The sequence below is a fragment of the Ictalurus punctatus genome, chromosome 8 (assembly GCF_001660625.3).
Source record: "Ictalurus punctatus breed USDA103 chromosome 8, Coco_2.0, whole genome shotgun sequence".
NCBI classification, from domain to species: domain Eukaryota; kingdom Metazoa; phylum Chordata; class Actinopteri; order Siluriformes; family Ictaluridae; genus Ictalurus; species Ictalurus punctatus.
In genome coordinates this window covers 18,846,790-18,872,898 of record NC_030423.2, presented here as the reverse complement: position 1 = coordinate 18,872,898, position 26,109 = coordinate 18,846,790, and the positions used below count along the sequence as shown (strand labels likewise).

Genomic DNA, 26,109 nt, shown 5'->3' with positions numbered 1-26,109 from the left:
GAGCACTTACTGTACGCGTGCTGTACAGGCGACAGCAGACAAAGTTTTTAAATGTTTAAACGGCCTAATAAAAACAAACAAACAAGAAATCCATCCAACGGAACAGAAGTGTCTGAATGAATCCGTGATTAATGACATTGATGTCAGTGGAGTGAAGAGACAATGAGACAGAGACCGATGTGGGTGATGCTGATCATCAAGGTGATCGTTGTAAACTTATACAGTAATTCTTTACAATGTGGTAGTAATGATGTTTTTTTTTTCAATAAATATATTAGATTATAAATATACAGGTGGACGGGCTGTCTATTAGTGAAATGTCATTTTCGGTCGAATTTTGTGAATTCAAATCCCAGCACTACCAACCTGCCACTGTTGGGCCCTTGAGCAAAGCCCTTAACCCTCAACTGCTCAGTTGTATAAATTGAGATAAAATGTAAGCCACTCTGGATAAGGCCATCTGCGAAATTCCATAAATGTAAATTCTGGTTAAGATACCTGTGATGTCTACGCCGGAATTGATGTTGGACTCCATTTCCCAGAGTGCACCACTAACGCCTACTAACATGGCCACCACAGACTACAGATCTGATCACCACACGCCAAGTCCAGGATTGAGATCCCATTTCCCCTCACCCCTCTACCAAGTGCACTCCCAGGAGTCAGAGCTATTAGGCATTAGGCTTCCTTTACCAATAGTCCGAAGCACTCAATTGTAATGAAGCAGCTTCCCTCCCCTTCAGCCCTCAGCCCCGAGGGGTCACTGATGAATCTCCCCAAACTCTAATGGGACCATGCACAGCAGTCACGCAGCTTTTTATCATTACTGCCCAAATGAACCCAATCAGGCTGGGGGAAATGACTCTGACACTCGCATATGAACAGGTTCAGAGGGTGATTTAAAGGTGTGATATTTGGGTTTAAATGGTTCCATCCAAAAAAAAAGGGTGATTCTTTTGTGTGCATGTGTGCTTGTGTGTGTGTGTTTATGGTGAAGAGAGTGGGTTTACCTGTTTGTAGAGGGCACAGATATGGAGTGCGGTGTTCCCAGAGGCATTCTGGACACGCATGTCAGCTCCGTAAAATAGGAGATGCTCCAAGTGCTGGACATGACCGTATCGACAAGCCTGGATTGTACACACACACACACACACACACACACACACACACACACACACACACACACACCTTTTGAAACCACATAGCCAAAAATGATTTTAACATTGTTTACATAAATAATTGAGAGCAAAAGTTTGCATCCCCCATGGTTTTTGAATGGGAAACAGCCCCTATCTTGCAATTTATCTACAAAAAACAGAATTCCAAGAAATTACAAATGAAATGTGGGTGAATCTTGGAACAAGACAACGAACCAAAACATGAGGCGAAATCACCAGAAAAATAGTATGAAACTATTTTTAGTATGAATCTATTATTTTGCTGTGACCCTTGTGGTCTGATTTGCAGAAGGCAGTGTGTGACATTTGGCAGAGGTACAACAGAGATGTAAGAAAGAATGTTGGACGCATTTATAGTTCAGCAAGTTATTCGAGAATATTTATATTACAGCCAGAAAAAAAAAATTCTTACAATATAGATATTTGACACTACATTATATGATTTTTGCTACTTGTAATACTGAAGATCATCAGGGAATCTTATCTTCATTTCTTGTTGATATGGATTCAAATGTTTTGTCTCTTTATATAGACAGTGATATTTTTGCTAGATAGCATTTTGGTATGGTGGATTGTTTAAAGTAGTTTAAATGTAAAAAATCAACAGCAACAAATGACACCAAGACCAACAAAGATATGTGTGCTAATCTAGCTTGATCATCATTGGTTGCTACAGGACGTCTATTGCAGGCCTCTGTCATGGTCTCATCTGACAATTCCAACCCACATCATCAGAATACTAGTCCATTTCTTAGTCATCTAAACTTCTTGAACATCATTTATTGCAAAGCCTTGCCATCCTTCACATCGCATTTCTGACCTATGTTTGTTTCTGATACTACTGGATTGTTTACCATTTGATGCTCATTGCCTATTGCTCTTGTTTTGATTGTTGATTGTTTGTCTTTTTGGTTTTAACCCTTTATAACATGCAGCTAAATTTAGTGGTAAAGTATTATTTAGCAGCCGTCTGGGTTTATGTTGTCACAATGTGGTGTTGATATTATTGCATTGTATAGCATTTGTGATCTCAAAACCCTCTCTCCGGCACTCACGAAACTCAAATGTCACCCCATTTTATTTGGTCTAGCCACAAAAATCACAGATGCAGGTCTCAGTAAGCCTGTACAGGCTATTTTTGTTTTCTGTTTCATTAGGAATGATTTATTTGACTTATCGGAGAACCCTATTCTGTCCAACTCTACCCCTCACCACAAGATGTCAGTGTGTAACTGCAGCGGTCAGGGTCGCTAATGACACTCATCTCCTCGAACCACAGTTTATCTCCTAAATATCTGCTGAGCAAAAACACTTCAGCAGATGGATGACAAAGGAAAACAAAACAACATAAAGTGACTTAGCAAAGTGTTGGACCACCACAAACCAACAGAACAGCGTCCTTGCTGTACCAATTATACTGGAGCGATGAACACCATTCTTCCAAAAGCTATTCCCTCAGTTGGTGTTTTGATGATGGTGGTGGAGAGTGCTGTCTGCAGCACACTGCTCCCATAGGTTTTCAGTTGTGTTGAGATCCGGAGACTGTGAAGGTCATTGCACATGATTTACATCATTTTCATCCTCATCAAACTATACAGTGAACTATCATGGCCTGTGGATAGGGGCGGAGTCATCCTGGAAGAAACCACTCCAATCAGGATAGAAATGTTTCATCATAGGGTAAAAGTGATTTGCAGCTTCACTCTCAGGGGACAAATGGAACCAAATCATTCCAGCAAAATAAATAAATGACTTCTACAGCATAACAGAGTCACCTTCCCCCTACTTAATTTCTCACACTAGACATGTGCTCAATCTGGATTCGTGTCTATAACTTCCTTATAACCACATACTGTTTCATCACAACTTGGATTCAGATGGTGAAAAGATTATTTCTTATTTGGGTCACAGACTGACAAAAAAAAATTAATAATCTATGACACGATTCAAGACTAATTGTATTTCCAACCTGCATACTTATCTCATATATCTTTATTGGGACACAAATTACTCAAATTCATAATTTAATCATCTGACATGTCTAAGAAAGAAAACACAACAGTTATGGATGGAAATGACCATGCAGCATCTGGTTAGCATCCTATTTTCTCACATTCCTGGTCTAGTTCTCATCATGGGTGTGGTTAACACACGTACCATGATTCTAGTGACAGAATTCTGAGGCTGTTACCTGGTGGATTTCATGCCAGCCGTTCTCATCGTGGCAGGTCAAAGTGGCTTGAGCGCGTAGTAACATCTCACAGCAGCTTGGGTCGCCCCCTACAGTCACGGTGTGGTAGAGCGGAGTCAGACCCTGACCATCCTTATAATCCGGAGACGCTCCCAATTCCAACATGGCCTACAGAATCACAGAATTGACATTCAGAGCAATGGCTAAAGTTTAACAGGTTATATTGAATGAATAAATGTGTAACTAAAACTGTTTTTGGACTAATTAAAGGCATGCCATCGTTTTTACAACTTTATAATCACAGGCTAATGGACACTAGTGGATCCTAATTCCAATGTTAATACCATTTAACACTATAAGTAATCTGAATCTGACCAATCAGATTCAATAATTCAACATCGCTGTGGTATAATAAATGATAAAACACACAGCACTAGTTGATAAATTGATAGCACACTAGGCACAGTAAGAGGAGAATTGTGCTACCTTAAGAGTGATCTGGTTCTTGGCTCGGACAGCTTTATGGAGCGCAGTCATGCCGTCCCGAGAGCGGAAATCTAAATGAGCTCCTCCGCTGTTCAGCACTGTTATCATCTCCACCATGTTGTCCAGATGGGCAGCCAGTGTCAAAGGAGTCTCTGGAAAAGACAGCAAGGACTATATCAATGAATTTATCATGAAATGCCATGAAATTAAGGCATTATCTACCACACTTATCTGTCACACTTCTTAACCAAACCTTAACCAAAGAGAGAAATATTAATAATAAAGCCATAAATGTACATCATTTTCTACTTATCTCAAATGTAGTCAGTTGTAGCTTTCATTAATTTTTTTTCCATTTCAAATTCTAAAGTAGATAAAACAACACTATATAACTTGGGAGTACTGCTCAAATCAAGCCTGCTACACATTTCACAAAGCAAAGGAAGAGCTTATTCAGTGAGTTGCATACTTACGGTGTTCTCGGTCAGTTTCATGACGTGATTCTAAATCTAACTGTAAGGGTTGGAAAGGGTTTTGTGCATGGTGGGTGATGGGTGGAAGTGGAGGGTCTTGTGACGAGTGGCATCTGCCACTACATACACTACAAACAGACATGAAATGGATTGAGAATACTGAGAACACTGAGAATATTGAAAGAATGCAATTTGCTAAATAAACTCTTCCTCGGCTTTGCAAGATGTACTGTATGTACGTAGACAGTCTAGACTCTGAATATGATGTTTTTAGAATATTGGCCTATATACTGAATTATAGGTGTATATTTTGAGAGTACACCTCTTTTGAATACAAAGAAAGGATAAGTGGATCTCATAGAAATTCTAGGAGGTTGTCATTCACTGGTCCTTTCCTTCTCAAGTGAATGTTTATGGCCTACCTGATTTGAACCTGATTGTCAGATATAGCAGTGTACATCATTCCATTATCAAACATTTTAACTATGACCATATACAATGCCAATGATGCCATCTTTCAGATGTCTTTTAGGTATTTTGCATACATCTTCCATGTTCGAAACTTCATATTGTCAGAAATGAGTAGTGGAAGTGGCTACAATTGCAGATTGGTGTTTATTAGAGTGAAAACAAAGTCAAAAACAAAGACAAGATGCATAAAATTAGATACACATCAAGAACATGAACATGAAATAAACTGTGACATACAACGCAACTACTAATGAAAAAAGCTAGACAGTGAGACACACAGAATTCAAAACATAAATAGTGACACCAATTAGGTGAAACAGGAAACAGGTGCAAGTGATCAGTGAGGCACGGGACTTGATCATGTGACGTGTTGGGGCTGATGGGTAGTGTACAGTAGTTCTGTCCCATATTCAGTGCTTCCATGACATGATTGCCAACTGCTGGTGACGTTTGCATGTGTGGAGGAACAAAGTTTAAAAAGGTTGGCATGGTGGCTTAGTGGTTAGCACGTTCGCCTCACACCTCCATGGTTGGGGATCGATTCCCGTCACATGTTCTCCCCATGCTGTAGGGGTTTCCTCCGGGTACTCCAGTTTCCTACCCCAGTCCAATGACATGCATGGTAGGCTGATTAGCATGTCCAAAGTGTTTATAGTATGTGAATGTGTGTGTCCCGGGTGTAACCTGCCCTGTGCTCCCTGGGATAGGCTCCAAGTTCCCTGTGATAATGAAGGATAAGCGATATGGAAAATGAGAAAATGATGTGAGTTCAGGATTTGAATGATTGTATTATATGAAATCCATGTTTGTTTAGTAAAAAAGTTTCATGTTTTCTCAAAATGGATTGAATGGATGGTACACAGGTCCTCCAAACATGTCTTGCTTGATTGAGTACATGTGAGATTGATAGAAAGCTGTTACATTTTTGGACCTCGTTAATTAAAGACCGGATTGCATGCCACAAAGTGAGACATGAAAAAAAAACTTTTATTTTCACATTTGTCCATTTTCTGTTAACATTCCATTGCTTTTCTTATGATGAGAATGTAGAAAAATGGTTGATTCCCTTCATTTAATACCATATGTAACTTCCAAAAAGCTTTCTTGAACGATCCGATCACAAGTGGATAGCCAACACACTTAAGGTACATTCAAACGCAGCGATGTTATCACTGCAAGTCTCCAGTCGATGTACTATGAGTACTCTAAGTCCAGCTCTCACTGAAAATGAATGGTCTCCGATCGCTTTGTCGCTGGGAGATGCTGTATGTGTGAACGTACCTTTAGCCATTATGAATGCATCTTGTGATTGGACCACTTGTGATTGGACTGCATACATCATTTCCACTGGAGGAAGTCTGCTGCGCACATTTATCTTTTGCCGAATTTGTTTTCACACAGACATGTGTCCCATGAATCCTATCTCATGTACTTGTATGAGTTCTTTCATATGCGTGGCCTGCTAACAAAACTTCTAAATGAACAGGAGCTGAGATGACAAAATCTCTGCTGTTATAGCATCACCTTTATCCATTAGCCTAGCGGTTGCTGTCCGGGATGCATCGAGACACTTTTGCGTTCACTCTACAAATATTATGTGTTTACGATCATATCACCCAGGACTTATGTAAATGCCAGGTGTGAACGGGGACTTAGTCATGTTTGATGCATAATGCTATACAACTATATGCTTCTCTTAATTGTTAGCAACAAAATTAAAGCAGCAAACTTTATACAACAAACACATGTCTGGGATGATTGACGCCATTTGGAATAAGGTGTCTATCTGTTTGTGTCACAAAATAATATGACACAGACTAAGTACAACCCCGATTCCAAAAATGTTGGGACAGTATGGAAAATGCAAAAACAAACAATCAAAAAGAGTCATTTGAAAATTCAATTCACCCTGTAGTATATTGAAAACACATTATTAACACATTATTTGATGTTTTAATTTGTGAATTTCATTTATTTTTGAAAATATACACTCATTTCAAATCTGATGACAGTCAACTGTTTACCACTGTGTAATATCACCTTTTCTTTTAATAACGCTTATTAAGTGTTTAGACACTGAAGACACCAGATGGTTAAGTTTAGTTAGCGGAATTTTCCCTCCATTCATCCGTTATGCATTTTTCAGCCGCGCAATTGTACGGGGCATTCGTTGCCTTATTTTGCGCTTCATAATGCCCCACACATTCTCAATTGGAGACAGGTCAGGACTGCAGGCAGGCCATGCTAGCACCCGAACGCTCTGCTTACATGACCATGCACTTGTAATCCGGTCAGAATGTGGTTTGGCGTTGTCCTGCTCTGGATGGCAGCATGTGTTGCTCCAAAATGTGTACATATCTTTCTGCATTAATGGTGCCCTCACAGATGTGCAAGTAACCCAAGTCATGGGCACTGACACACCGCCATACCATGACAGATGCTGGCTTTTGGACCTGACGCCATTAAAAGTTTGGACGGTCCTTTTCCTCTTTGGCCCGGAGAACACGATGGCTGTTTTGTCCAAAAACTATTTAAAATTTTGACTCGTTGGACCACAAAACATAATTCCAATGTGCTACTGTCCATCTCAGATGAGACCAAGCCCAGAGAAGTCGGTGGTGCTTCTGGACAGTGTTGATGTGTGGCTTCTGCTTTGCATAGTAAATAGTTAACCTGCATCTGTGGATGCAGCATCAAATGGTGTTGACGGACAAAGGTTTACCAAAGTATTCCCAAGCCCATGTCAGGATATCCAGACTCTTGACGGTTTTTAAGACAGTCACGTCTGAGGGATCGGAGATCACACGCATTCAGAAGTGGTTTTCGGCCTTGCCGTTTACGCACAGAGATTTGACTGGATTCTTGAATCTTTTAATTATATTGTGCACTGTAGAAGTTGAAATGCACCAAATCCTACTGATTTGTCTTTGGGGAATGTTGTTCTCAAAATGTTGGAATATTCGCTGACGCATCTGTTGGTAGATTGGTGAGCCTCGACCCACCCTTGCTCTTGAAGGACTAGGCCTTTATTGGAGGCTCCTTATATACATGATTAAATACTTGCCTCACCTGTTTCACATCACCTTCTTATTTCACCTCGTCACATCACTATTAGTCCTAAATTGCCCCTGTCCCAACTTTTTTGGAACATGTTGCACACATCAATTTCAAAATAAATGTTTATCTTCAAAAAACTATGCAGTTGATTAGGTAAAACATCGAATACCTTGTTTTTATACATTTTTTTGAAACCATTCCATTTTTTATTAGCATTTTCCATACTGTCCCAACTTTTTCGGAATTGGGGTTGAAATTAAAATATTGTGTTTCAGCTAGAGTTTGTTGCATATACTGATAATGACTGATAGCAAAGCCAAAAGGTCCTGCCTGAAAGCTTCATGTTTCTGAGTCAGTTGTTAATGAGACTGAATTTATGCATATTATCCTTGACCTCATACAGAGCAAAAATAACCTGCTTTTGAAGGTTATATAACGGTCCAGCTGTGAAAATCACGTTGTTTTGAGGGGACGGTGACGGATCTAATGGAGCATTAAATGAATCTATCACAATCCCACCTGAGATTGCTATCGAGGGAATGAAGTGAAATCAGTCAGGGGCAGAGTTTGGTGAATAGCCTAAGGACTTTTACACTACAGCTGAGAAAAGGTGTATTTAAAGTACTTTTAAAAGGTTATAAACAACTTTTAAAGCTTTGGAATGTGATTTAATGTAAGATTTTAGTGTGTGAACACAGAAACTATTATAATCCTAGCCCTGTTTCATTTGTTACATGGCACAGTTTTGCAAGTTAGCCATGTCTGACTTTAAAGTTGCATCATTCATATAGCTTTTCTGGCTGTTTCGAGACTTATGTTTAGCTGTGGATGAGTGTGTGTGTGTGTGTGTGTGTGTGTGTGTGTGTGTGTGTGTGTGTGTGTGTGTGTGTGTGTGTGTGTGTGTGTGTGTGTCCTTCCTCTGGCTGTCTTTTACTTGTTGTTTTGTTGTGAATGACATAAAGAATCCCTGAAGGAGGCATTTTAAGCCATGAAATGCAATTTATGTTAACAATAAACTGTTTTATATGTTTTAATATCCAAGAAAAATCTCCATGGTTGTTCAAAATGTAAGGAACTATTAGGTTACTTCATGCTACTAACGGAAATACATAATAATATTACAAAAAAGCAACACAATTGGAAAAATGTGACTGTGTACAGAAAAATCTGTCCACCAACATTGTTTTTTCAATCATAAATAATAGGTTCAGTTCTTGACTTGGGTTCACAGACATCGCTTCCTGTGTACATAGAATGTGTATACGGTGTACATTGCTAGCTGGCTAGTTATCTGCCAGTAAACTAGCTAGACTTCATCACTAGTAGACACAAGTTGGATTTCAGTAAATGAGTTTGGATTTACACCATTATACTCTCAGCAATTTATTTAGAGGCAACGTTTCTGTAGTATAAGAGGAATAAAACACTTTGGGATGTGCTGTTATAGGAAAACAATAAGGATGGTAAGAGTAACTCTGTTTGCACTGGCCACATCATACCAATCTCGTGTTAATTATTATATTATTATACATTATTATAACAGCACACACTCTGCAGCTTGTACTACTCAATCTCAAAACTGATGTAAAACCCATGAGCAGTATTTTCTCACAAATGAATGATGTACTGTACCTCCGGTGTCTGAGTCATGGTAGTTGGGGTCGAGACCTCGTTCAAGCAGATTTGTCACTTTATCCACCTGGTGATGCTGAATGTATTCTAGAAACTTCTTCAGGTTGGCCTGAGAGAGTGACAGAGAGAGAGAGAGAGAGAGAGAGAGAGAGAGAGAGAGAGAGAGAGAGAGAGAGAATGAGAGAAAGAGAGAGGGAGAGAGAGAGAGTACTGTATAACAATATGTGCTATATAAAGTCAGTTAATATAATATAATATAATTAAACTCTTGTTTATTATTACAGTTTTTCCTTCTTTTTCTTAAAAAGTCATGGTTACTTGGCAGTCATGCCAGTAAATTTGATAGAGAGATACAAAGGAAAAGAAGGGAGAGGAACACCGCTAGAGAGAGAAAAGAGGGCCCTTTAATGACTGAAACCGATTGAAGAGGCATGAAAGGACTAGATGAAGTGAGTGAGTGAGTGAGTAAGAAAGTAAGTGAGTGACTGATTGAGACACTGACGAATGATTGAGTGAGAGAATGAGTGAGTGACTAAGTGACTGAATGAGTGACCGAATGGGGATGAATGTTGTAAGAGGCCTCTTCTTACCCCTTGCCTCTCTCACCATGATATCCCAGGCCCAGTTAAAAATAGATAGCAGGAGACAGCTCCCAGTATAGATAGGGGGAAGGGGGGATTGGGTGGGAGAGAGAGAGAAAGAGAGAAAGAGAGATAGATAGATAGATAGAGAGAGAGAGAGAGAGAGAGAGAGAGAGAGAGAGAGAGAGAGAGTACACATCTGAGAGTATGGAAAAAAATGAGATGGACAGGGACCACTGGAGACCGCACCCCCTGACCACTGTGCTGCCAAACACACACGCACACACACACACACACACACACACACACACACACACACACACACACACACACACACACACACACACACACACACACTCCCAGAAGAATGGTATCAACTCCTTGCAAAAGAAGACAGCAGGTCAGAAAGATCCCAAAATCCTGTACGCAATGCTGAAAAAAACCCTAAAAGCGTTTAATAATTCACAAACTTCATCTCACCGTAAGCAGACAAGATAAACAGATTCATCTCTTAAACAAATCAATAAGAACTAAAAATACAACAGATGCAGACAAACACACTAATGAACAGGGATGGGTGGTATTTAAAGACAAACTCCATCCTGAACTACATTATAGTAGATGTTCATATTGAAATATTAGTCATGTGCTTAGAGATTGTGGTGCTAATTGCACCACAACTGGTTGGTTCTGTATTTTCTTTGTTCCCATGAAAAGTTACCGGTTGACTTCCATGCTGATGTCACAGGGGGGACACTGCTATTGCTGGCGGAGTTACTATGGCGTTTAAAGTGTGTGTGTGTGTGTGTGTGTGTGTGGGGGGTTGGATTGGGATTGGGTGAATCCAATGATTTCAAACAACGGATAGCGCTCAGTCGCAGTATTTTGCAGCTTATTTTGAGACGTTAATATTTCAGATTGAGTTTGTTTCGTATTATGTATGTATTCAACAACTTGAACGCGATGTACAGTATTTTGGTCCATGCCTGCTACAAAACTCTTACGTTCAATAATTCACACTGCTCTGACATTAACCAGACAAGCTCAACATGTTCACATTGTCATAACCCTGTCAATAACAAACTGAAAACACATCACTACATACAGATCGCACAAAACTACCATTTCATAAAATCAGTCAAAAACTGTGTTTTCAATAATTCACCCTCCAGAGTGTATCTTAGAGCACCTCCGAATCCATTACAGTAGACGAGAGCAACAAATTCACCTCTTAACCACATCGATAGGAAGTAAAAACAGCCACACACACACACACACACACACACACACACACACACACACACACACACACACACACACACACACACACGCCAACCCTTTCTAAGCCAAAATACTCCAAGCAATGTCTCCCTACATCACATTTCCAATGCACTGAAACTGTCTATTTAAGTATGGATTTATTTAGAGAATTCTTCAGGCCATTTATCAGACTGCAACTGCATATGAAGACTGAAAGAGTATTGTATATTCAGGATATGATAATCATACAGAGGCCCCCAAAAGTAATTGGCCACTTAAGCCACACTTACAAATGTATGAATGCCGCTGCTTTGGAAAACAACATGTCAAACCAAGTGGCATTTATTTTACAGAAAGATACCACAAACACACTAAAAAGTATTTGGCTTATTCTAGTTGCCACCGTTCATCCATAGTTAACGTGATGACCTACACCATGTAGTTAATGTGATAGGGCCACCTGTAGGTACTTGCAGGTAATTGACTACATCCATCTAGCTATTTTCTGTACCGCTTATGCTACACTGGGTTGCCAGTTGACAACCCGTCGCAGGGTACAATCACACACCCATTCACACACTATGCACAATTTGGAAATGCCAATCAACCTACAAGCATGTTCTCAGACTGGGGGAGGAAACCGGGGTACCTAGCACCCAAAGCATGGGGAGAACATGCAAACACCACACACACACACACACACACACACACAGGTTGGAGGTGGGAATTGAACCCCAAAATATTTGTATTGATACTTTGTGCCAGTTTCCCAGGAAGTGACGATTTTGTTCTCTTAAACACATGGGATGGATGGAAACGGTGCTTTATTCATTTTACACAATATTCCAATTTTTCACATAAGTTCAATTTACAGCTTGGATGGAAACATAGCTTTTGTTAGAAGAAGAAGTTCTGTGAAACAAAGGATGGCAAAATAAAGAGTAAAACACTGTACAGGTAACTATGATCTTTAATGAAAGCACTACTGAGGGTCCAAAAACTTTTTTTTTTTTGTCTTTTTTTGTCCAGTATATCTATTATTTTGTTTATTTTTAAACATAACAATCTATACACACATTTGTAAGTGTGGCTTAAGTGTCCAAATACTTTTTGGGGACACTATATAACCCAACATCACAATTTTTCAGTCACGGTGTCTGCATGCAACATGCCATTGACGGCATAATGTTCCAGGAGGAAAATTCTGGAATATTTTTGATTTGACCAAATTTATTCCAAATATAATCAGTCGTGTTCAGTGTCTAAAGTGTAGCTAACAAGCAATGTCTGGCTCACCCAAAATCATTTCTGTAAAAAAAAATCTCTGTAATTTTTAGTCATATTTGCAATTGGTTCATGTTTTTAGTAATAATTCTGAAAAGTTTGATGATTAAGGCTTCAACACTCAATGCAGAAGGAATGAAGAAATTATGCTTTCAGGCCTTTTCTTACTGCTCTGCTTACAACGACACCCCTGAGTATGGCTGTGATTGCATTTCAGTGTGCCCCAACTGAAAGGTGAAATGGAACACTAGGAATTACACTGCCTTGAGGCCATTCAATTTTTTAAAAAAGCAGTACCTGACTGATTGAAGAGCTCATACGATATAAAAGCAACGCACTGAACGTTTTCTATCTTAAACGGAATCACAGAGTGAAATGCAATGCAGCAGTGGACTGCTTTTAAAGGTAGATCACAAAAAAAAAGCAATCCACCTTTGTTTTTTTCATTAAAGAGCTCAAATGATGTACGAGAAATGGGTAGAAGAATGTTCTGCTTTTCACTGTGCAACGTTTTCTGCCTGTCACTAATGAAAAGCATTAGCAAAAATGTGTGCTTTGCATTTGACGTGTTTTCACGGTATATTCGAATATGGAATTTTCTCCATGTTCCAGAGAAAGGGGAATGATTTATACCAAAGTAAACTATAAGCAGAACTAAACTAGTCTTTAACTAAACTAGACTATAACTAGTCTTATGTGGAATTTTTTAATTCAACCTTTTGGCAATTACTTCACTCATGATAATGTTAATCCTTGAGATGGAAAATGAAGGTGGAGTGGTAGATCAAGTTCGTAGTATTAAGCAAAAATGGTTCATTTAGCATTTCACCTGATTAGCTATTAAAATCTATTAAATTATTTATTATTAAATGAATAGGAATGACTTCCGGAATGAAAGAGTGTTTTCATATCCTAGGGCCTGGATATGGACAGATGTGACATTAATGTGAAGTCTGATTATCCACAGAGACACATGGCTTCACATTATCAGGTTTTTCAACCATCGCACTCTTTGTTCATGGTCTTCTCTTAAAGGCTAGTGTCTTCTGGAGCAGACATCCAACACCTTATTAAGGGAGTCCAAAAGCACAAACCAAGCCAAGCACTAAAGCATGACTGTCAGAAAACAAAGCTTAATGCTACTGCATTGCAAGACCTTTGAAATTAAACCCTCACTTCACCTCACTGCATTAAAAAAAGGATGATTCGCACCAGTGACCATCTCTGGTATGAGATGGGAATCAAAGCGTATGTAAATACAGCACGGGAGCTTGATACATTATTTATGAATCCTAGCACTGATAGTAAAAATTAGATATTCCTTTATACATGGATCCTTTTGAAAGGTTTTTATCCTCTTGATGCCTGACATTCCTGTACATACAACTCTGCATGAGATTAAACTGATTTGCATAAATATAAATATGCAATATTCATGTTAGTGCTGATGATAGCACAAATTAATGTCAACACCACCTGACTGCTACATTTCATAACTCAGCTCATAATGCTGTTCATTACAACTCTACATAATGTGACAAAAGATATATACAGTTTTGATAATTTTGATCCAATCACTGCAAATCATGGATCTATGTATACTGAAATCTCACCTGCGTATGAAGCTTTTCAATCTGCTTTTCATTCACGTTGGCATGCTGGTACACTCGGCTCTTGTAGCGAAACTGAGAAAAACAAAAGCAGGAAATGAACAGCAAGACACTTCCATTAATGCATTAACTCCCACAGACTGGACAAAAAGTACTACATATCCTGCTGTGTGTTAGTGGAGCTGCACATGTAATGGAATTGTTACACCTTAAAACCTTCAAGTCAATGCTGTAATTATAGGCTCATGTGCTTTTTTAATGACCACCAACAGGCATAAAGGACAAACCAAATAGAGGACAGATTTTATCAACTCGTTAGATAAACACAGTGGATTGAATTTAATGAGCAAAGATCAGTGATGCTTTTAGCAACAGCTGCAACAGCACATAAATAATACACTAAGTAAATGCTTGTGTATGCTTGGGTCAAGTTAGACTGGATTTTATGGGGACCTAAGATCTGAGAGAATCTATAAAGTAAGAAGGTGTTTGGGGAAGTGATTCTAATTTTGGCATATCCGAGAATTTGTGATAAGGCAGGCAGACATCACCAGTACAGAAAAATCCATACTCGTAATACAAATACAGCCGGAACATAAGAAATAGTAAACCTAGGGATACACATAACAACAACAACAAACTGTTCTGTGGTTTGGTGTTTAGTTTACACATGTGTCTAAGTGGAGTTGAGTTTAAGGTAAGAATTTAGAATATAGTGCTATACTATTTGGTTGGTACAGTGGAAATATTGTAACCAATGAGCTTTATGTGAAGTGCAATTATCACTAGTTGCCCAATACCCCACCTTGACCCCAAACTTGAAATATGACAATTTTGACGCCACAACAACAAACACAAGCATAAGAATTTAGGTATAGATTGAGTGGAGGTTTAGGGTATAGGGTTTAAACTGTAAGTGGAGGTGTGTTAGCGGTAGGGTTAGGGCTTAAAATGAATTTATCCCAGTTTAGACTGAGACTGAAACTCCATGTGGGGTGGGGTGTGTGTCAGGTGGGTTTAGGGGTAGGGTTTAGGTTTTGAACTGATACAGCAATTTAGTTTGGGTTACAGTTTAAGGGACAGGATTTATGACAGTGGTCATCAACCCTGTTCCTGGAGATCTATCTTCCTGATGACTTTAGGTCCCAACCATAATCGTGCCCATCTGACCATCGAATTATTGCCTTAAGAAGTTCTTTATCAGCTAGAACAGGTGTGTATTGTGGTTGGAGGAAGGGAGAGCTCAAGAAACAGGGTTGGTGACCACTGGTTTAGGATAGAAACCAAAACTGCAGGTGGGTGTGAGTTAGGATTTAAAGGGTTGGGTTTAGACTGAAACTGCAAGTAATTTAGGGTTTAGGGGGCAGGGTTTAGGCTTGAATTTAAAACTTTAAGTGAGTTTAGGGTGTAGACTAGGAATGCAAGTTACACTAGGGTTAGGGGTTAGAATACAGAGTTTAAAATGAGACAGATGGCACATTAGGGGGTAGGGATTAGGGATTAGACAGAGAGTGCAGGTGGGTTTGGGTTAGATATTAGGGCCATAGTTTTTCAGAGCTAACCTGGGAGTGCAGGTGAATTTGTGGTTTGGGTTAAGACGTTAAACTGTAAGTGCTGGTTGGGTTAGAGGTTAGGGTTAGTGCAGGTATATACATATATTAGAGATTACAGTTTAGGGATCAGAGTAAAAGTCTGACAATGTCAGGGATGGGTTTATAGACTAGGTTCAAGGGTTTAGACTGAAAGTTCGAATGCAGTAAGTATTTAAATATTAGAGAAACAGTTACTATCTCTAATAAAGTGACTGTTTATGCACTAAGTAACTAAGACCTAAGTAACCATAACAACAAAAAGCATTGCTTTATTAGCACATAACTTTGCATTTCTAAATTTGTCTGGACTTTTTCTTTTTGTTCACGAAGTGACGGAAGCATTACCTCGAGGGTGGGGACGTCCTTGCTGGTGGGGAATAAGTGATCTCGCAGTAGTTTCTCCTCCTCGAGGAAGGCACTCTCTCTCCCATCCACAGCCGGCTGAAAGAGGCCATAGTTTAACACGTCTCTCAGGCTCTGCGTTAGTGTGCAGAGGATCTGCTGTTTGGCTGCCCAGACTGTACAGTCAGCCTTTAACCTCATGGATCTCTGCCAAAAGACACACAAAGGGCTCTATGAAGCGTACGTCACTGTACACATGGATTAGGAAGAACAGCAAGGCCAGCTAGCTTTTCCCAGTCCACATCATTCCACTATGAATGGAGCAGGCTGCTCTTTTATATAAATCGTTGTTCTATAATACACTGGTGTAGATGTAATGATTACAGACAATACTAATGCAGAATTTTAGTCATCTTTAGGCAGACTGAATGTTTTTACCATTGCATTTGCTAAAATTCCTCCTTACCCAACATGTTCTTCTAGGCTTTTTATTCTAAATAAGTTTGCTATTGTCAAATCACTCAGTTGTAGGAAAGAAAAACATATACAAAGCTATACAGTCCAAAACTATTGAAACTATTGTTTGTTTTTGTTTGTTAGAACCTTTTGTATCAGATCACCCAATTTGTATGCAAGCAAAAGTATACGAAGAGATTAGTCTTGAAGTAATGCAAGCCCAAGCCATGACACTACCTGCACCATGTTTCACTGATGAGCTCGTATGTTTTAGATCATGAGAAGATCCTTTCTCTCTCCACACTTTGGCCATTCCTTCACTTTGGTAGAGGTTAATCTTGGATCCAGAACTTTTGTGGCTCATCTCTGTATTTCTTTGTGAATTCCAATCTGGATTTCTTATAATTGTTATTGCTGATGAGTGCTTTGCATCTTGTGGTATGGCCTCTATATTTCTGCTCTATAAATGAATTCGCCTTGCTGTTATAATATTTTCAGAGGAGAATGTGTATGCAAAATCTATACAAGTATAAGGGAAATGATTCCCAGCAAAGCAGCTGCATATGGGAGTGTAATGGTTTTCACTTAATTCTGGAATATGTTGTATTTATTTCCTCTGTCTTGTCCATTTTTAAAATTTATTTAGAATTTTACAGCAACGCTATATATGCCAACAGCAATGTTTGCTTCTGAAAAACTTGATAAAAAAAAAGACTGTTTGGGTTAAGAACAAAATATTTACAAGAAACCTTATTGCTGTAGTGTTACGAAAGGTTCTGCAAAGAGAGAGTGAAGTACTTGCGTCCTAAATAAACAGTGTTTACTGAAGGTTGTCTAATGACACAGAGTATTAACAGTGTAACAATATTGAATTACAGCAAATCAATATAACAGCTCGAGACTGGTTAATGAGCCTGATCTTGTGAAAGACAACACAACTTTAGAAAACATACAGGAAAAGGATGATGAGCTGTGAGGAAAGACATTTTCAGACACAACTGACTGCATTATTCAACACTGCAGCAGAATATACACTGAGCAAATAGACATTAATGGGGCCGCAATTACGAGCGAGTCTTCTGGCCACACAGACATGCTTCAGGGGCTGCAGCTTTATTTCAGGATTTGCATCCATAAATATTTATTCATTTTGGGCTTGCAAAAAAAATCTGAGTTGTACTTAGGTTTCAGAATTCACCTCAGGTCCACCCTTTACCATATCCATTGGCTCCATGTAGAAATCCACATAGAAACCTTGCCAAAATTGCGATCAGTATCAGTGCTGGTATGTTAATTTCATGATATGATAATCGCTCAGCTCAGTATTACTGATTTTGGTGCATATGTGCTGTATATTCATACAGTGCTTAACATATAAACCGGCATACATTACTGCTGAGGCAGTTCAAGTATTTGGTTGGAGAAACTCAAAGGTTTTACAGTGAGCTTAGCCTTCAGCAGGTTAGTAAAACAATATCATATAGAGATACGGTTCTCTCAGATCGTCACCTCAAGTAGGTAAACCTGTTTTAATCATTATGAAGCATCTAGTAGCAAAAAAAAATTACATATGTCTTTAAGTGTGTTTCAACATGGGAAGGTAATATTTTCAACAAGGGAAAGTGAACACAATACCCTCACCATTCAATTAGTTTAAGCTTTGAGAACACTGTTACTAGGCAACCTTGATATATAGACATAAAGCCTATGCTAGCTTATGACTCAGGCTTATTATTTAGCGAACTAGTAGCTAGACAGCCTTTTACTGTGCTGAAAAACAGGCATGAGAAACTATTTCTACTGTGTGTTAATGTATTTCTGGTAGTGGTTCATAATGTTTTTTTAATAGGTGTTTATTGGAATGTATTGTTCCTAATGGTTTCCAATGACTTTTCTAAATTTTCCCCTATTGGGTTCTAGTGGTATTTAATAGTGTAATTTAATTATTGCAACAAAGGACTTCGACTCTATGTAAGACTGATTGATTATTAATTAATAAATTATTTTAATAGTGACCATGAAAATTCTTAAAGATCTTTCATTGTTGTTTTTTTTGTTTTTGTTTAAATATTTTTTATTTTATTTTGTTTATTTTTTTTTTTAGCTGGGTGTGGAGACAATGTAAAGCACAGAGACAGTGGATGCAAGTATATACATGTTGAAAATCACTATTTTATCCCAGACATGTTGGCAAATTAATAGGAAAATATTAGTTTGACAAATATGTCACTTTAATTACACTCATAACTTGTAAATTTCTATAACAGCACAATTTGGATAGGTAATTCTGGCTACAATGATTATCTAAAAAAGTGAGAGTAGTGAGGTCTGCCTATTTATAGCTGTTATAATGTACATATGTGATAACAGGAACTTGTTTTGTGGATGTTCCAGAACATTAAATGTGTCTATAAATGGATAAAAAGTACAGTACAATGTGTAAATCTGTATCCACTTTGGGGTGGTATCAGAAACTCACCATCCCATTGGTGAGTTGTTGATTATTTTCCTATAAAATCACATTGAGCGTCTGTGAATTCCGTAAATATTAAAGCTGTTTTGCAGGTGTTTGATTTGTGTTTTTTCTTCTATTTTCTTCTACAGCTTTCTACAGCATTTTTTGGGAGTTTCCTAGTTATCCTTCTGGGACATTGTGTAATCATCACGCTACCTTCCTCACAGAGAAAATGATGTGAATCATTTTATTCATTTTATATCTGGATTCCAGCGTCTTATGTAATGGTGGAAATTTGAGTGTGAATGCGTAGTGCTGATAAAAAGTGCAGATTTTATATGCAAATCTACTTAGACACCTATATTTGTAAATGAGATGCTGCATAATTTGACAAAGACTACTAAGCAAACAAGCTCTTAAGGAAAAAAAAAATTCATTGAGTTTGTATGCTGCAGTATGACAGTAAAAAGCATTAAGACATCACTTTGTTCTTGTATCATCAATCAGATATCATGCATACAAAGTGTGTGAACTAGAGTGCTAGTTCTTTCTCTGTTCTTGCTCTTCAAAACTTGATTAAAGAGGATAAAGTAGTTTACAGATTTAAAACAATGAAAAGCTTCCAAATCACTTATGCGAGTCCATCTTCAGTAGTGCTGTGTCATTTTCAAAAGAGTCAGTGCTTTGAGTTTGTTCTTTTGGTGAATGTTGAGAGTAGATAATCTCTGACGTGTACAGTACAGTACAATAGTGTTTGATGTGTTTGACTCTCAACTGTGTGTCAGAAAGGATTTTCTGTACTGATGCTTGTTTAAAAAAAAAAAAAAAGTCTTTTACACCTTGATGTAAAATAAGAAAAGTAAAGTTATTCTGATAAATAGAATGTAAAACAAGTGCAAACCTAATTTCAGCCATAGTTAAGCAAAGATGAGCAATCACTGGTCAAAATGTCACAAACTTTGTAGATTCTAGAAAAAACATGCCAATGAACCATTTAGAAGTTGACTCTTAATGGCTGAACCAAATGATATGACTCATTGAAAAGATCTACAGACTTTGAGGCACATATTTTACCTCGCTCCCCCTTAATTCAACTTCGTTTGAGGTGAAAGTGTGATAATTTATACATACAATTTACACAGTGATAAAGGCATAATGATAACGGCTATATGGAGGCTATATATTTTTCTTACTTGGTGGTGACATTAGCTTTGTAGCCTTGAACGAGCAAAAGTCTTGGCTGATCAGTTACATTTACAGGAAGAGAGGATTCAATATCTGGAATACGTTTTCTTTTGTTTCTGTGAATAAAAGTTGTAATTTGGAGCTGTAATACAACTGCTGTTTGTATTATACATGATGCATTTTGTATACTTATTTGCTCTACCCCAAGGCTTTTGCTAAATTCGAACTGAAACTAAGTTAATATTGATAACTAGATGACAGTTAAAACAAATGACTTTTTAGAACTATAATAACTTCCAATTGTTTTAACTTTTAAGAGCACAACTTTGTAAAATGCACCTACAGTGTTCTCTGCTTTATGATGATGAATGGCGAAGTGAGAGTTTCAGGTAGAAATGAGCACAATAGTTCTTCCACAAATGGAGTGGCTTTAATAGCTGTTTTATAGACTTACATACGCCTACTGTGATTTTAGGAATGAGTTAGTGTACAGCTGGTTATTTTTTTCCCAGTGGCCCAAAGCTGTCATTCTCAATCTGTGCCCTCAGCAGGAAGCTGCTACAGTAAGAATCAGGAGGCAATTTACGATAATGATATAATGCAAGCCAAAGCACATAGCCCCAAAGCCTAAGGCTAACAGAAGCACTGAGCTCACAGCATGTGTGTGTGTGTGTGTGTGTGTGTGTGTGTGTAATTTCTGTGTGTTTTACAATAAATTGTGTATATATATATATATATATATATATATATATATATATATATATATATATATATATATATATAATCACAGCAATTTAAGCAGGAACTTAACCTTAACTATCAGAATTACAAATCTGTGAATACATTTTCGGGTCTAAAGTTCTGATCTCGGTGCCTGTCGGTCACAGTGAGGGAGGTGTGGCCTCAGTGCCTGTCAGTCATAGTGAAGAAAGTGTGGCCTCAGTGCCTGTCAGTTGCAGTGAAGGATGTGTGGCCTCAGTGCTTGTCAGTTCATCACAGTGGAAGTGGGCATGGCTTCAGTGCCTGTCAGTCTCAGTGAAGGAGCCATGGCCTCAGTGCCTGTTAGTTGCAGTGAAGATAGTGTGGCCTCTGTGCTTGTCAGTCATACTGAAGAAGGTTTGGCCTCAGTGTCTGTCAGTTTCAGTGAAGGAGCCACGGCCTCAGTGCCTGTCAGTCTCAGTGAAGGAGGTGTGTCCTTAATGACTGTCAGTTGCAGTGAAATAGATGTGGCCTCAGTGCCTGTCAGCTGCAATGAAGAAAATGTGGCCTCAGTGGCTGTCAGTCACAGTAAAGGAGGTGTGGCCTCAGTGCCTATAAGTCACAGAAAAGAAAGTGTGGCCTCAGTGCCTGTCAGTCACAGTGAAGAAGGTATATTTGTCCAATACAAAATAAAACTTTATTATATAAAAAAGATGGAATCCTCGATGAAGATAGTAATACAGGTATGTGTTTGTGAGTTTGTGTGTGTGTGTGTGTGTGTGTGTGTGTGTGTGTGTGTGTGTGTGTGTGCATGCGCACTAACAGACTGCTGCAGATCAGGAATAACGACGCAGATGAGAAAGGAGTCACTGCGACTGCTACTCGGTCGTTCCACACACGGCCGCTCATCTCTCAAACTGTCCGACTCCGAGCTGCTTGAGTCAGAGAAACTCTGAGCCATCTCCTCCTCGCTGGACATGAGACTTCGCGGCATAGCAAGCACTATATACAGAGAAAACACACACACACAAACACACACAAACAAACAACGATAAAAGAGAATGCTGAAAGAGTTACAGATACAGATAACTCACACAATAGCTCACTTATACAGCAGTGTTCAAAAGTCCACTAGCAATAATTAATACAAGACATTACTAATCTAATGTTTAAAAACACAACATATAATACTAAGGCTGGAACAGATCCATTTCAAGCAATTTGACAAATTCTTATCCATCCATCTATTTTCCTTAACGCTTATCTCATATAGGGTCATGGAGGAGCCTGGAGCTTATCCCATGAGGCGGGGGACACCCTGGACGGGGTGCCAACCCAACGCAAGGCAATTACTCCTAACACTTCTGATTTGCCCATGAAGCATGTTGTGAGCAGCTTGTTCTGCAGAAAGCTCAGCTCCAGGCCCCAGCATTTAGTGTGTGCAGTTTGATTGCAGTGAAAACACAAAATGACCCGACTGTAGAAAGTGAGTGAATCAAATATGTTGTGTATTATGGGTTGCAGGCTGTTTTTTTTTCTGACATGAGAGTTGACTAAACAACAGATGGCAAAATGAGTCCCAGAGGCCAGAGCTGGAGTGCTGCAGGAGAACGATGTATTCTAGATATCTGGGCCATCAAAAAAGAAATTTTGTGTACAGTTCACAAAATTATTTATTCATTCATTGATCTTCAGTAAGCACTTTATCCTGGTCAGAGTTGTGATGGGTCTAGAGCCAATCCCAAGAACAATGGGTGCAGGTCGGATGGGTTCACTCTGGGATGGGACGCAGATGGGTTCACTCTGGATGGGACGCCAGTCCATTGCAGGTGATGGAGGTGTTTGGATCAGTGATACAAAGATGCTTATTATATAAGTGTTTGACATAAGCCTCCACCTGTTTAATAAGTTGATCTTGGCTTTCAATAGACTCTAGTGTGGCTTCTGCTTTGTTGGTAATGAAAACCTGCACCTACATCGGCCCTTTCTGGATACAATTGGACACTCTTCCTTTAGAGTAATATTTCAGTGAGCAATAACGTCTCAATTGGTGAATTTAATTGTTCTTGAATTCCTTCTGTCCTCATTTCCTATTTTTGCGGTCCTTTTCCACTTCTTTAGAGAAAGGAGCTAACTGTAACATGCATGGAAAGGAAACGAGAATTCCCTGAAAGGGGAAGGTTCTGCGGTGTGAAAGACACACGTTTGTTTAGGGTAGCGTTACTTTCCTTGACTCTGACTTCTACATGATCTTTTTGTGAGCCATGGTCTTGCAGACCAATGGATAACAAGATGGCAGAACAACAGTCTTGCTGGGTGGAAAAAAAATGGAGGAGCTGCTTGTTCATAATTAGCGGGTCTTTTGCCTTGATTTATTTATTTCTGTTAGTCTACATGCTACAAAAAAATGGATCTGGCTCTGAGTGGGGGAAACCAAAATCAGATACCAGTATCCAAAAAGATGGAATGTGCTTTTTGTTTATAAGTCATTCAGAAATGTGCGAGAAGTGCAGGGTAAGATGTGTATTTTTTCATGATGTAGGATATCATTTTCTTACTTTTTTTATTTATTTGTTTGTTAATATATTTACTATTTTGTGTTCATATTCAAGCAGACAATGATGTTCACATCATTGATAATCAATGACTGTTTTTATGTTTTGTGATAGTTGTTCATGAGTCATGAACCACAGTTAAACTGCCCACTGTTCTTCAGAAAAAATCCTGTAGGTCCTGCACATTCTTTGCTTTTCTCAAATCTCTTTCCAACAGTTGCTATATGATGTTGAGATCCATCATTTCACACTAAGGACAACTGAAGGACTCGTACACAACTATTACAAAAGGTGCAAACCTTTACTGATGCGCAAGAAGGCAACATGATACATTAAGAGCCGGGGGGTGTAAACTTTTGAACAGGATGTTTGGTGTAAATTGTTAATCCAAACTTTTCTGCAGATTGCAGTTAAATAACAGTTATTTACACTATATGTTTGATCATTTATGCCGATAGCATGGAGCCATGTCGCATACTAACATACTCTAGAGTTGTTATGGTAAAATTCAATTTGTTTCCCCCTCTCTCCCTGCTAAGATTTTCTTGTTAGCAATGCTGACACCTCTGAGGAGGCGTCTTTATTTGACTCTCAATCATTTTGCCTGTCAGTTCAAAACACACCCCCAATGTGCACTATTATTTAGGCGTTCTAGCCTAGACATAGGATGTGCATGTGTTTTGGAGACAAGTTTTCAAAAGGAATTCTGAAATGAGGGGCTGCATTTACTTTGGATGTTGAGGTACAAAACAGCCAGCTACAGCTAACTTCCAACAAAATCGCTGACTATATCGCTAAGCTTTCGCTACTATTCTTCTTTTTATGTCATCGATTCCTGGAAGTCCTAATAAGCTTACTCAGCACTCACAGGTCTCGTGTACAATACAGCTGATTTTCCAAAAAGGTGGCAAAGACAAACCGAATTTCAGAAGAGTTATTACCTAGGACCCAGTAATGAAGGCCCATTGTGTGTAATGTATTTTGAAGGATGGGAAAGATAAATGAGGAAAGACAGAGATAGAGAAAGGGAGAGTAGAGTCAAAAGAAAGAGCTGGAGGAGTTACACCAGACCACTAATACAGATCAACACAGACTATAATAACTAATCCCATTTAACAAATAATGATTTTACAATGCACAAATACAAGCAGGAACCAACAGAGCTGGGGTTCTCTAACATGAGAGATAGCTGGAACTGTCAAAAATGACCGAACCATCATAAATGTCACCATTGTTTTAAGTTAAAATGGAAGATTACCATTTCTCCTTCGTCCTTTGTGATTTGGTTAACCAGGTCATATTAGCCAAAACAAAATGTACAGACAGGGTTATCAATGATTCATGATGACAACAAAACAGTGATTTGCATTGTGATTAAATTCATTTTTTCAGTTTCAGTAAGAACTAACCTGGTAAGGGTCTCAATGTATATGGAGTCTATCCTGGGAACGCCGTGTGCGAGGCTGGAATACACCCTGGATAGCACACCAGTCCATCTCAGGGCATGTCTACTGTAGTTATTCACACACTTATTTACAGCTAGGTCCAATTCAGAATAACCAATCCACTTACAAGCATGTTTTTGGAAGGAAACCCAAAGGAAACCCAAACAGGCATGGGGAGAACATGCATAGGTGCTCCACACAGACAGTAACCTGAGCAAAGGAACGAACCAGGGACCCTGGTCATATCTGCAATGTCATTTAAAAGTAAACTACCAGTCAAAGGTTTAACAAGATTAAATATATTATTCATTGTCTTAAATGCATTTTCACTGAAAAAAAAAAAAAAAAAAAATTCTTAGCAAGTACAAATATCAGGAATTTATTCAAGTTTAACTAATATTTGTTTTTTATTAGATTGTTTTTCAAGAAATATAATTTTTTAATTGATTTTGAGCTTAAAACCGTCTTGTTCTCTTGTCAGATAATTGTGTTTATTTCAAGCACTTATTTCTAGAAAGAAGCCAAATGATCTGCCAATAGAATATGGCAATTTAAAGCTTGAAATGAGTAAATATGTAGAATTAGGCTTAATGATCTTATCTTTCTTATATAATAATCTCATAATAGGAAATATACGATAACTCTTCCTTTAATCAAGATATCGTCACATGAAAAGATATAATTTTTTTTTGTACTGTTTAAGCAGTTTTTACTTAAAACTTAATCGATTCCCCCAGACAAGCAGTTTTCATGTCGAAATCCATTTAGGAGAAGCAGTGAAGAGCGTGGCCTATTTTTGAACTTTAAGAAATGTCTCCTGGGTGAAGCTCCCTCAAGAAACTGGTTCAGAAGTTGACAACAGTGAGCAAAACGTCATCAGGAATATTGTTAAGAATATAAATGATTGTAACAATGGGCCTCATTTGTCAAGCTGGATACAAACCATTTTCTCATGATCACTTTTTTCTCTGTTTTCTCAACATAACATCATGTTGTTTTTATTGTTGTGGAGGCAGCTAAAGCTTAATGCAATCCCTCAGCATCATGGATGAACAGATTCATTTTTACTTTGATCAGAGACTCACTCGAGCTAAAATAGCTCTATGTCTGTCAGTGATTGACAACTTCCACATTAGTGAGAAGGGGACACCCCTCGT

General features: G+C 38.5%; 1 protein-coding gene across 3 annotated transcripts in view; it reads right to left on the bottom strand.

Moving 5' to 3' along the window:
• The window catches only part of shank2b (SH3 and multiple ankyrin repeat domains 2b), a 137,997-nt gene extending 116,051 nt beyond the window's left edge, over positions 1–21,946 (bottom strand). For all 3 annotated transcript variants that reach the window (XM_053682217.1, XM_053682216.1, XM_047157260.2), the window contains exons 1-7: positions 21,776–21,946; positions 16,161–16,364; positions 14,227–14,298; positions 9,489–9,597; positions 3,856–4,007; positions 3,370–3,537; positions 1,011–1,127 (exon numbers count right to left, since the gene is read on the bottom strand). In XM_053682217.1, the coding sequence (XP_053538192.1) occupies positions 1,011–1,127; positions 3,370–3,537; positions 3,856–4,007; positions 9,489–9,597; positions 14,227–14,298; positions 16,161–16,364; positions 21,776–21,946 (993 nt within the window). The remainder of the gene's footprint in view (positions 1–1,010; positions 1,128–3,369; positions 3,538–3,855; positions 4,008–9,488; positions 9,598–14,226; positions 14,299–16,160; positions 16,365–21,775) is intronic.
• Between the last annotated feature and the right edge of the window lie 4,163 nt (positions 21,947–26,109).